The sequence below is a fragment of the Zonotrichia albicollis genome, chromosome 34, assembly GCF_047830755.1.
Source record: "Zonotrichia albicollis isolate bZonAlb1 chromosome 34, bZonAlb1.hap1, whole genome shotgun sequence".
Lineage (NCBI taxonomy): Eukaryota > Metazoa > Chordata > Aves > Passeriformes > Passerellidae > Zonotrichia > Zonotrichia albicollis.
In genome coordinates, this window is record NC_133852.1 from 1,606,449 (window position 1) to 1,619,842 (window position 13,394).

At 55.5% G+C, this 13,394-nt stretch overlaps 1 protein-coding gene across 1 annotated transcript in view; it reads left to right on the forward strand.

Annotated features, from left to right (window-relative positions):
- The window catches only part of SART1 (spliceosome associated factor 1, recruiter of U4/U6.U5 tri-snRNP), a 28,925-nt gene that overhangs the window by 2,423 nt on the left and 13,108 nt on the right, over positions 1-13,394 (forward strand). Inside the window, 7 exon segments of the mRNA XM_074531331.1 lie at positions 1,249-1,375; positions 3,662-3,767; positions 4,617-4,694; positions 7,081-7,180; positions 9,799-9,938; positions 11,092-11,286; positions 12,565-12,686. Coding sequence (XP_074387432.1) covers positions 1,249-1,375; positions 3,662-3,767; positions 4,617-4,694; positions 7,081-7,180; positions 9,799-9,938; positions 11,092-11,286; positions 12,565-12,686 — 868 coding nt within the window.

Sequence of the window (13,394 nt, forward strand, 5' to 3'; positions counted from 1 at the left end):
TTTCACTGATTTTGGTGCTGATTTTGAGATCGATTTCGATTATTTTGGGGCTGATTTTGGGGTGCCCTGGGTCTGATTTTGGGGTGGATTTTGGGGTGCCAGGGTCTGATTTTGGCTTTGACTTTAGGGCTGATTTTGGGGCCGATTTTTGTCCAATTTTGGATGAATTTGGCCTGATTTTGGGACTGTTTTTGGGGCTGATTTGGTGCTGAGTTTGGGGCTGATTTTGGCCTAATTTTGATGCTGATTTTGGCCTGATTTGGGGTTGATTTTTGCCTGATTTTGGGGCTGCTTTTGGCCTGATTTGGGGCTGATTTTGGGGCTAATTTTGATGCTGATTTTGGCCTGATTTGGGGCTAATTTTGCCCTGATTTTGGGGCTAATTTTGCCCTGATTTTGGGGTAATTTTGCCCTGACTTTGGGCTGATTTTTGCCTGATTTTGGGGCTAATTTTGCCCTGATTTGGGGCTAATTTTGCACTGACTTTGGGCTGATTTTGGGCTGATTTTTGCCCTGATTTTGGGGTAATTTTTCCCTGATTTTGGTCTAATTTTTCCCTGATTTTGGGGTAATTTTTCCCTGATTTTGGGCTGATTTTTGCCCCAATTTTGCACTAATTTTTACCCGATTTTGGGGCTAATTTTGCCCCGATTTTGGGCTAATTTTGCTCTGAATTTGGGACTAATTTTGCCCTGACTTTGGGCTGATTTTGCCCCAATTTTGGACTGATTTTTGCCCTGATTTTGGGGCTGATTTTTGCCTGATTTTGGGGTTAATTTTGCCCTGATTTTGGGGGTAATTTTGCCCTGATTTGGGGGCTAATTTTGATGCTGATTTTGGCCTGCTTTTGGCCTAATTTTGATGCTGGTTTTGGCCTGCTTTTGGGGGCTAATTTTGGCCTGATTGTGGGGCCGATTTTGGCTAATTTTGATACTGATTTTGGCCTGATTTTGGGGTTGATTTTGGGGTAATTTTGCCCTGACTTTGGGCTAATTTTGCCCGATTTTGGGCTGATTTTTGCCTGATTTTGTGCTGATTTTTGCCTGATTTTGGACTGATTTTTGCCACGATTTTGCCCTGATTTTGGGCTGATTTTTGCCCTGATTTTGGGCTGATTTTTGCCCGATTTTGCCCTGATTTTGGCCTGATTTTTGCCCCAATTTTGTGCTGATTTTTGCCCCAATTTTGGCCTGATTTTTACCCCATTTTTGGGCTAATTTTTGCCCGATTTTGGGCTGCTTTCAGCAGAGGCAGGCACCAAGGAGGAGCCGGTGGCGGCCGAGGTGATCAACCCGCTGGCGCTGCGGCAGCGCGAGGAAATCCGCGAGAAGCTGGCGGCGGCCAAGGAGAAACGGCTGCTGAACCAGAAACTGGGGTGGGAATTGGGGATTTGGGGGATTTGGGGGGAATTTGGGGGGCTGGGGAGGGGTTTGGGGGGCTGGGAGAGGATTTTGGGGGATATTTATGGGATTTTGGGAGGCTCTGATGGGATTTGGGGGATATTTATGGGATTTTGGGGTCTGGGAGAGGATTTGGGGGTCTGGGAGAGGATTTGGGGGGTATTTATGGGATTTTGAGGGTCTGGGAGAGGACTTGGGGGATGTTTATGGGATTTGGGGGCTGGGGGGGATTTGGGGGGTTGAGAGGGGGTTTGGGTGGGGGTATGGAGGATATTTAGGGGTTTGGGGGGGGAGTCGGCCGGGGATTTAGGGGAGGTTGGGAGGGGATTTGGGGGAGCCTGGGAGGGCATTTGGGGGTTTTGGGGTGGGATTGAGGATGTTTGGGGGGAATTTAGGGGATTTTGGGGGTGTGGGGAGGGAATTTAGGGGCACTGGGAGGGGGCTTAGGGGGGTTGGAAGGGGATTTGGGGGACCAGGAGGGGACTTGGGGACGTTTATGGGATTTTGGGGGTCCAGGAGAGGATCTTGGGGATGTTTTATGGGATTTTGGGGGTCTGGGAAGGGATTTGGGGGATATTTATGGGATTTTGGGAGGCTCTGAGGGGATTTGGGGATTTTTTGGGATTTTGGGGGTCTGGGAAGGGATTTGGGGGATGTTTATGGAATTTTGGAGGTCTGGGAGAGGATTTGGGGGTCTGGGAGGGGATTTTGGGGACGTTTATGGGATTTTGGGGGTCTGGGAGAGGATTTGGGGGATATTTATGGGATTTTGGGGTCCAGGAGAGGATTTTGGGGGTCCAGGAAGGAATTTGGGGATGTTTATGGGATTTTGGAGATCTGGGAAGGGATTTGGGGGATGTTTATGGGATTTTGGGGGTCTGGGAGGGGATTTGGGGGATATTTTATGGGATTTTGGGGGTCTGGAAGGGATTTGGGGGATATTTATGGGATTTTGGGGTCCAGGAGGGGATTTGGGGGATGTTTATGGGATTTTGGGGTCTGGGAGGGGATTTGGGGACGTTTATGGGATTTGGGGGGTTGAGAGAGGGTTTTGGGTGGGGGTATGGAGGATATTTAGGGGTTTGGGGGAGTCGGCCGGGGATTTAGGGGAGGTTGGGAGGGGATTTTAGGAGGTTTGGGGAAAAGTTGGGGAGGTTGGGAGGGGATTTGGGGGAGCCTGGGAGGGGATTTGGGGGTTTGGAGTGGGATTGAGGATGTTGGGGGGGGGTTTAGGGGATTTTGGGGGGGCTGGGAGGGGATTTGGGGGTCCAGGAGAGGATTTTGGGGATATTTATGGGATTTTGGGAGGCTCTGAGGGGATTTGGGGGATGTTTATGGGATTTTGGGGGTCTGGGAGGGGATTTGGGGGTTTTGGAGTGGGATTGAGGATGTTTGGGGGGAATTTAGGGGATTTTGGGGGGGCTGGGAGGGGATTTGGGGGTCCAGGAGAGGATTTTGGGGGATATTTATGGGATTTTGGGGGTTTGGGAGGGAATTTGGGGGATATTTATGGGATTTTGGGGGTTCAGGAGGGGATTTGGGGGATATTTATGGGATTTTGGGGTCCAGGAGAGGATTTAAGGGATATTTATGGGATTTTGGGGTCCAGGAGGGGATTTTGGGAATGTTTATGGGATTTGGGGGTCCAGGAGGGGATTTGGGGGACGTTTATGGAATTTTGGGAGGCTCTGAGGGGATTTTGGGGATATTTATGGGATTTTGGGGGTCTGGGAGGGGATTTGGGGGATGTTTGGGGAGGGATTGGTGGAGTTTGGGAGATGTTTGGGGGATTTGGGGAGAAATTGGGGGATTTGAGGATGTTTGGGGCAATTTTGGGGGGCATTTAGGAGATTTTGGGGTGGCTGGGAAGGGATTTGGGGCTGTCTGGGGAGGAATTGGGGGGGATTTGAGGGACCTGGGAGGAATTTGGGAGGAATTTGGGGGATTTTGGGGGTGCTGGGAGGGGATTTGGGGTTCTCAGGGCCAGGATGGGATTTTGGAGCAGACGATGAAAAATTTTGGGGAGGATTAGAAAAATTTTAAGATTCTCTGGGATTGAATTTTAGGGCACAGAAAACATTTCAGGAGTTTTTTAAGAAACACAAAAACCATTTTGGGGCAGAATTTGTAAATTCAAGAGAAAATCTTTACGAAAACAGAGAAAAAATTGGGATTTGTGAAAAGAAGGATTTTGGGGGGTTCAGAGCTAATTTGAGGTGTTTATGGGGAGCCCAAAATTTCATTTTTTTGGCCCAAAAAAGGAAAGTGAAGACGCTGGGGGAGGAGGAGCCCTGGCTGGACGACGCGGCCGCGTGGATCGAGCGCAGCCGGGCCCTGCAGAGGGAGAAGGAGCTGGCAGAGAAAAGGGTGAGAAAAGACCCCAAAAACCCCAAAATCACCCAGAAACCCCAAACCCCACAAACCCCAAACCCCATAAAACCCCAAATCCCCCACAATTTCAGTCCAAAAACGGCAGTTTTACCCCAATTTTTAGCGATTTTACAGCAAAAATTTGAATTTTTAGGGCATTTTTTCACGATTTTTCCACCCAAATTCCTGGCTTTGCCTTGGGTTTTGGGAGTTTTGGATTTTTAGGGTTTTTTTTTAGAGGTTTTTGCAGCTAAATTCCGGATTTTACCACGGATTTTGGGAATTGTGGAGCTGCCTGAATTTTATTTAAAATTTTAAGGTTTTTGGTTAAAAATTCTCTAGAAACTGAAGATTTTGGGGGTTAATTCATTCTCCTTTTGGGTTAAAATCTGGAGTTTTGAGGCTAAAATTTAGATTTATCCCAATTTTTAACCGTTTTTATTTTCAATGTGATTTTTAGGGTTATTCTCTCGAAGCCCCCCAAAAAATGCTGCTTTGAGCCCTTAAATTTTTCCTTTTTCCAGTAAATTTTTAAGAACGACGTTAAAATCAAAATTTTGACCCCAAAGCTTTATCTCTATTTCTATTTTCAGGTATTTTGGGACCACTTTAGGTTAAATCCAATTTTTAGGATCATCCCTAAAAAATCCCATTAAACCTGAAGGATTTGGGAGTTTTTTTTTCGGTTTTTTGCCAATTTTTGAGCCAAAAATGGGAATTTTGGGGTTGTTTTTCACGTATAGACAATATCAGTGTTTCTGTTGTTTTGGGGTGGGGCTGGGGGTGTCCCCCAGTGTCCCCCAGTGTCCCCAAGTGTCCCCAAACTGGTGTCACTGGGCTTTGCAGGCCAAGCTGCTGGAGGAGATGGACCAGGAGTTCGGGGTCAGCCCCTTGGTGGAGGAGGAGTTCCAGCGGCGCCGGAGGGTGAGGGGACATTGGGGACACCTTGGGGACATTGGGGACATTGGGGACATTGGGGACACCTTGGGGACCCTGGGGACACCCTGGGCACCTTGGGGACATTGGGGACATTGGGGACACCTTGGGGACATTGGGGACACCTTGGGGACATTGGCGACCCCTTGGGGACATTGGGGACATTGGGGACATTGGGGACACCTTGGGGACACCCTGGGGACCCCTTTGGGACACCTTGGGGACATTGGGGACATTGGGGACACATTGGGGACACCTTGGGGACATTGGGGACACCCTGGGGACATTGGGGACACTGGGGACATTGGGGATATTGGGGACCCCTTGGGGACACCTTGGGGACCCCTTGGGGACACCTTGGGGACATTGGGGACACCTTGGGGACATTGGGGACCCCTTTGGGACACCTTGGGGACATTGGGGACACCTTGGGGACACCTTGGGGACACCCTGGAGACACCTTGGGGACACCTTAGGGACATTGGGGACACCTCGGGGACATTGGGGACACCTTGGGGACATTGGGAACCCTGGGGACACCTTGGGGACCTTGGGGACACCTTGGGGACATTGGGGACACCCTGGGGACCCCTTGGGGACATTGGGGACACCTTGGGGACCCTGGGGACACCCTGGGGACATTGGGGACACCCTGGGGACCCTGGGGACCTTGGGGACACCTCAGGGACACCCTGGGGACATTGGGGACACCCTGGGGACATTGGGGACACCCTGGGGACATTGGGGGGGACACTGGGGACCCTGGGGACATTGGGGACACCTTGGGGACATTGGGGACACCTTGGGGACATTGGGGACACCCTGGGGACACCTTGGGGACACCTTGGGGACATTGGGGACACCTTGGGGACATTGGGGACACCTTGGGGACACCTTGGGGACACCCTTGGGACACCTTGGGGACACCTTGGGGACCTTGGGGACCCCTTTGGGACACCTTGGGGACATTGGGGACACCCTGGGGACCCCTTGGGGACATTGGGGACATTGGGGACCCCTCAGGGACACCTTGGGGACCTTGGGGACACCTTGGGGACACCTTGGGGACATTGGGGACCCCTTGGGGACACCCTGGGGACATTGGGGACACCCTGGGGACATTGGGGACACCTTGGGGACATTGGGGACCCCTTTGGGACCCCTTGGGGACATTGGGGACACCTTGGGGACATTGGGGACACCTTTGGGACACCTTGGGGACATTGGGGACACCTTTGGGACACCTTGGGGACACCTTGGGGACCTTGGGGACACCTTGGGGACATTGGGGACCCTGGGGACATTGGGGACCCCTTGGGGACACCTCGGGGACATTGGGGACCCCTTGGGGACCTTGGGGACACCTTGGGGACATTGGGGACCCCTTGGGGACATTGGGGACACCTTGGGGACACCTCGGGGACCCCTTGGGGACGTTGGGGACACCTTGGGGACCCCTTTGGGACCCCTTGGGGACGTTGGGGACCCTGGGGACACCTTGGGGACATTGGGGACCCTGGGGACACCTTGGGGACATTGGGGACACCCTGGGGACACCCTGGGGACATTGGGGACACCTTGGGGACACCTTGGGGACACCCTGGGGACACATTGGGGACGTTGGGGACATTGGGGACACCCTGGGGACCCCTTGGGGACGTTGGGGACACCTCGGGGACACCTTGGGGACATTGGGGACACCCTGGGGACCCCTTGGGGACGTTGGGGACACCTTTGGGACCTTGGGGACCCCTTTGGGACACCTTGGGGACATTGGGGACACCTTGGGGACACCTTGGGGACACCCTGGAGACACCTTGGGGACATTGGGGACACCTTGGGGACACCTCGGGGACGTTGGGGACCCCTTGGGGACCTTGGGGACCCCTTTGGGACACCTTGGGGACATTGGGGACATTGGGGACCCTGGGGACACCTTGGGGACCCCTTTGGGACACCTTGGGGACATTGGGGACACCTCGGGGACGTTGGGGACCCCTTGGGGACCTTGGGGACCTTGGGGACCCCTTGGGGACACCCTGGGGACATTGGGGACGCCTTGGGGACACCTTGGGGACACCTTGGGGACATTGGGGACCCTGGGGACACCTTGGGGACCTTGGGGACATTGGGGACACCCTGGGGACCTTGGGGACCTTGGGGACACCTTGGGGACATTGGGGACCCCTTGGGGACATTGGGGACCCCTTGGGGACCTTGGGGACATTGGGGACATTGGGGACCTTGGGGACACCTCGGGGACCCCTTGGGGACACCTCGGGGACCCCTTGGGGACATTGGGGACACCTCGGGGACACCTTGGGGACATTGGGGACACCTCGGGGACAGGCAGTGACCCCCCTGTGCCCCCCAGGAGCGTTACAGTGCCCGGGACCTGCAGGGGCTGACGGTGGAGCACGACCCGGCCTCGATCCCCGAGGGACAAACGCTGGTGCTGACCCTGAAGGACAGGGGTCAGTGGGGACACATTGGGGACACTGGGGACACTGGGGTGGCACAGGGACAGTGGGGTCAGTGGGGACATGGGGGACACTGGGGTGGCACAGGGACAGTGGGGGCGCTGGGGACATTGGGGACATTGGGGAGGCACAGGGACAAACGCTGGTGCTGACCCTGAAGGACAGGGGTCAGTGGGGACATGGGGACACTGGGGACATTGGGGACACATTGGGGTGGCACAGGGACATTGGGGACATTGGGGTGGCACAGGGACATTGGGGACATTGGGGTGGCACAGGGACAAACGCTGGTGCTGACGCTGAAGGACAGGGGTGTCAGTGGGGACACTGGGAACATTGGGGACACTGGGGTGGCACAGGGACATTGGGGACATTGGGGTGGCACAGGGACAGTGGGAACACTGGGGACATTGGGGTGGCACAGGGATATTGGGGTGGCACAGGGACACTGGGGACACATTGGGGACACTGGGGTGGCACAGGGACAAACGCTGGTGCTGACCCTGAAGGACAGGGGTCAGTGGGGACATGGGGACATTGGGGACACATTGGGGTGGCACAGGGACACTGGGGACATTGGGGACAATGGGGTGGCACAGGGACATTGGGGACACTGGGGATATTGGGAACATTGGGGACATTGGGGACATTGGGGTGGCACAGGGACATTGAGGTGGCACAGGGACAAACACTGGTGCTGACCTTCAAGGACAGGGGTGTCAGTGGGGACATCCTCGAGCAGGTGGCTGTGCCTGTGTCCCCTCAGTGTCCCCGTGTGCCCCCTGTGTCCCCCCTGTGTCCCCTCAGTGTCACTGTCCCCATGTCAGTGTCCCCTCAGTGTCCCCTCAGTGTCCCCTGTGTGTCCCCAGGTGTCCTGGAGGGCGGTGAGGACGTCCTCGAGCAGGTGGCTGTGCCTGTGTCCCCTCAGTGTCCCCATGTCCCCTCAGTGTCAGTGTCCCCTCAGTGTCCCCTCAGTGTCCCCATGTCCCTGTCCCTGTCCCCAGGTGTCCTGGAGGGGGGTGAGGACGTCCTCGAGCAGGTGGCTGTGCCTGTGTCCCCTCAGTGTCACTGTCCCCATGTCACTGTCCCCTCAGTGTCCCCTCAGTGTCACTGTCCCCTCACTGTCCCTGTCCCCAGGTGTCCTGGAGGGGGGTGAGGACGTCCTCGAGCAGGTGGCTGTGCCTGTGTCCCCTCAGTGTCCCCTCAGTGTCACTGTCCCCTCACTGTCCCTGTCCCCAGGTGTCCTGGAGGGGGGCGAGGACGTCCTCGAGCAGGTGGCTGTGCCTGTGTCCCCTCAGTGTCCCCTCAGTGTCCCCTCAGTGTCCCCATGTCCCTGTCCCTGTCCCCAGGTGTCCTGGAGGGGGGTGAGGACGTCCTTGAGCAGGTGGCTTTGGCTGTGTCCCCTCAATGTCCCCATGTCCCCTCAGTGTCCCCTGTGTGTCCCCAGGTGTCCTGGAGGGGGGCGAGGACGTCCTCGAGCAGGTGGCTTTGGCAGTGTCCCCTCAATGTCACTGTCCCTGTGTCCCACGTGTGTCCCCTCAGTGTCCCCTCAGTGTCCCCTCACTGTCCCTGTCCCCAGGTGTCCTGGAGGGCGGTGAGGACGTCCTCGAGCAGGTGGCTTTGGCTGTGTCCCCTCAGTGTCCCCTCAGTGTCCCTGTCCCTGTCCCCAGGTGTCCTGGAGGGGGGCGAGGACGTCCTCGAGCAGGTGGCTGTGCCTGTGTCCCCTCAGTGTCACTGTCCCCTCAGTGTCACTGTCCCCATGTCACTGTCCCCAGGTGTCCTGGAGGGCGGCGAGGACGTCCTTGAGCAGGTGGCTGTGCCTGTGTCCCCTCAGTGTCCCCATGTCCCTGTCCCTGTCCCCAGGTGTCCTGGAGGGGGGTGAGGACGTCCTCGAGCAGGTGGCTTTGGCTGTGTCCCCTCAGTGTCCCCTCAGTGTCCCCTGTGTGTCCCCAGGTGTCCTGGAGGGGGGCGAGGACGTCCTCGAGCAGGTGGCTGTGCCTGTGTCCCCTCAGTGTCCCCATGTCCCTGTCCCTGTCCCCAGGTGTCCCGGAGGGGGGTGAGGACGTCCTCGAGCAGGTGGCTTTGGCAGTGTCCCCATGTCCCCTCACTGTCCCTGTGTGTCCCCAGGTGTCCTGGAGGGCGGCGAGGACGTCCTCGAGCAGGTGGCTGTGCCTGTGTCCCCTCAGTGTCCCCTCAGTGTCCCTGTGTGTCCCCAGGTGTCCTGGAGGGCGGTGAGGACGTCCTCGAGCAGGTGGCTTTGGCTGTGTCCCCTCAGTGTCCCCTCAGTGTCCCCTGTGTGTCCCCAGGTGTCCTGGAGGGCGGTGAGGACGTCCTCGAGCAGGTGGCTGTGCCTGTGTCCCCTCAGTGTCCCCTCAGTGTCCCTGTCCCTGTCCCCAGGTGTCCTGGAGGGGGGTGAGGACGTCCTCGAGCAGGTGGCTGTGCCTGTGTCCCCTTAGTGGCAGTGTCTCCTCAGTGTCACTGTCTCTGTGTCAGTGTCCCCTCAGTGTCACTGTCGCTGTCCCCAGGTATCCTGGAGCAGGTGGCTGTGCCTGTGTCCCCTCAGTGTCCCCATGTCCCCTCAGTGTCCCCTCAGTGTCCCTGTGTGTCCCCAGGTGTCCTGGAGGGGGGCGAGGACGTCCTCGAGCAGGTGGCTTTGGCTGCGGCCGCGCGGGCTCAGGAGGAGCAGGAGCTGCGCCGGCGCCGCCCCAACTACGACCCCTACGGGGAGCAGGAGCCCGGGCCCGGCACGCAGGTACCCTGTCGCGATATATCGCGATATATCACGATATATCACGAGTTATTGAGTGCAGCATATTGTGATGTATCACAGGTTATCAAGTGCTGTATATCGCAATATATCACAAGTTGTTGAGTGCCACGTGTTGGGGTATATCATAGGTTTTTAAGCATGGTATATTGCGATATATCGCTGCTTATCGAGTGTTGTATATTGCAATAAATCACAGGTTATTGAGTGGAGTATATTATGAGATATCGCGATATAGCACGGGTGATCAAGTACCGTGTATCGCAATATATCACAGGTTATCAAGTGTAGTGTATCCCGATATATCACAGGTTATCAAGTGTAGTATATCCCGATATATCACGGGTTATTAACTGCAGTATATCGTGGTATATTACAAGTTATCAAGTACAGTCATGATATATCACGTGTTATTGAGTGTTGTATATCACATAATATATCACAGGTTACTGAGTGCTGTATATCATGTAACATGTCACAGGTTATTGAGTGCTGTATATCGTGGTATATCACAGATTATAGACCGTTGTATATCACAATATATCACGGGTTATTGAGTGCCGTATGTTGTGATATATCACAGGTTATGGAGTGTAGTATATCCCAATATATCACGATATATCACAGGTTATTAAGTGCCACGTATTGCAATACGTTACAGGTTGTTAATTCAAATATGTTATGAGCATATTATGATATATCACGATATACCACGGGTTATGTAGTGGCGTATGTCACAATATATCATGAGTTATAGAGTGCTGTATATTGCGATATAGCATAGGTTGTCCAAGGGAGCGTATCGTGATATATCGCAAGTTATCAAGTGGAGCATGTCACGATATATCACAGCTTATGGAGAGTTGTGATACACTGCAGGTTACCAAGTACCGTATATCGTGATATATCAGTCAGTATTGTGATGTATTAATTAATATTGCAGCATACTGATTGATATCACAGCGTGTCGCTCGATATCGCGACATGTCGCTCAACGCTATTCCATATCGCGATATACCAGTCAGTATCACGATATATTCATAGACATTGCAGTATAGCAGTTAATATCATAATATATCGGTCGATATCGTGCTATATCGCTCGTTGTGACGTCATATCGCGATATCTGCCCCTCCAGGCCCCGGCCCCGGCGCTGCTGCCCCAGTACGATGAGCCGGGGCCCCGCCCCTCGTTCCGCCTGGGCCCGGGGGGCACCCAGGACGCGGGGGGGGACCCCCGGCCCGGGCCCCGCCCCCCGGCAGGCCCCGCCCCCCAGAGCCTGGAGCTGCCCCTCCCCCGCCTGGCCAGCGAGTACCTGAGCCCCGAGGAGATGGTGAGGGGGGGGTGGGGGAATTTGGGGTCATTGAGGGGGATTTTGGGGTAATTTGGGGTCATTGAGGGGGATTTGGGGTCACTGGGGGGAGTTTGAGGGGGATTTGGGGCCGGATTTGGGGTCACTGGGGGGGTTTGGGGTCACTGGGGGGGTTTGGGGTCATTGGAGGTGATTTTGGGGGAGATTTGGGGTCAATGGGGGGAGTTTGAGGGGGATTTGGGGTCACTGGGGGGGATTTGGGGGGGATTGGCATCATTGGGGAGACTTTGGGGTCTCTGGGAGGGATTTGGGGTCACTGGGGGGCGTTTGGGGTCATTGAGGGGGTTTGAGGTCACTGGAGGTGATTTTGGGGGAGTTTGGGGTAATTTGGGGTCATTGGGGGAGATTTGGGGTCACTGGGGGGACTTTGAGGGGGATTTGGGGCCGGATTTGGGGTCACTGGGGGGAGTTGGGGTCATTGAGGGGGTTTGAGGTCATTGGAGGTGATTTTGGGGCAGTTTGGGGTAATTTGGGGTCACTGGGGGAGATTTGGGGTCACTGGGGGGAGTTTGAGGGGGATTTGGGGCCAGGTCTGGGGTCACTGCAGGGGGTTTGGGGTCATTGAGGGGGCTTGAGGTCATTGAGGGGGCTTGAGGTCATTGGAGGTGATTTTGGGGGGGATTTGGGGCCACTGGGGGGAGATTTGGGGTTGTTGGGGGGAGTTTGAGGGGGATTTGGGGCCGGATTTGGGGTCACTGGGGGGATTTGGGGTCATTGAGGGGGCTTGAGGTCATTGGAGGTGATTTTGGGGGAGTTTGGGGTAATTTGGGGTCATTGGGGGAGATTTTGGGGAGATTTGGGGCTGATTTTGGGCAATTTTGGGCTGATTTGGGCTGATTTGGGCTGGTTTTGGTGTGATTTGAGGTAATTTTGGGCAGATTTTGGGGTAATTTGGGTGTGATTTGAGGTAATTTTGGGCTGATTTTGGGTAATTGTGGGCTGATTTTGGGCTGGTTTGGGCTGGTTTTGGTGTGATTTGGGGTAATTTTGGGCTGATTTGGGGTAAATTTGGGCTGATTTTGGGTAATTTGGGGCTGATTTTTGGTAATTTGGGCTGATTTGTGGTGGTTTTGGTGTGATTTTGGGTAATTTTGGGCTGATTTGGGCTGGTTTTGGTGTTATTGGAGGTAACTTTGGGCTGATTTTGGGTCATTTTGGGCAGATTTTGGGTAATTTTGGTGTGATTTTGGGTAATTTGGGCTGATTTTGTGCCGATTTGCGTTGTTTTGGCGCCCCCAGGCGGTGACGTTCCGCAGGACGCGGCGCCGCGTGCGGAAGCTGCGCCGGAAGGAGAAGCCCCTGAGGGCCGACGACCTCCTGAGCACGGCCCCGGGGGACACCCAGGGGGACTTCGGCTCCAGGTGGGCTCCGGAAGGGTCCGGGGGGGATTTGGGGGGTCCTGGGGGGATTTGGGAGGTCCTGGGGGGGATTTGGGGGCTCCAGGGGGGATTTGGGGGGATTTTGGGGGGTCCTGGGGCTGTGGGGAGCATCCTAAAAGGGTTAAGGGGGGGATTTTGGGGGGATTTTTGGGGGGTCCAGGGGAGATTTGGGGGGATTTTGGGGGGTCCAGGGGGGGATTTGGGGGGTCCAGGGGGGATTTTGGGGGGATTTGAGGGGTCCTGGGGCTGTGGGGAGCATCCTAAAAGGGTTAAGGGGGGATTCTGGGGGGTCCTGGGGGGATTTTGGGGGTCCTGGGGGGATTTTGGGGGGTCCAGGGGGGATTTTGGGGGGTCCTGAAAGGGTTAAGGGGGGATTTTGGGGGGTCCTGGGGGTGTAGAAAGGGTCCTGAAAGGACTTAGGGGGAGATCTGGGGGGTCTTGAGGGGAATTGGAGGAGTCCTGAGAGAGTCCTGGGGGTGTGGGGAGCATCCTAAAAGGGTTAAGGGGGGGATTTTGGGGGTCCTGGGGGGGATTTGAGGGGATTTTGGGGGTCCTGGGGGGGATTTGGGGGGTCCTGGGGGTGTGGGGAGCATCCTAAAAGGGTTAAGGGAGGATTTGGGGGGTCCTGGGAGGATTTGAGGAGGATTTGGGGGATCCTGGGGAGAATTTTAAAGGGGTTCTGGGGGAATT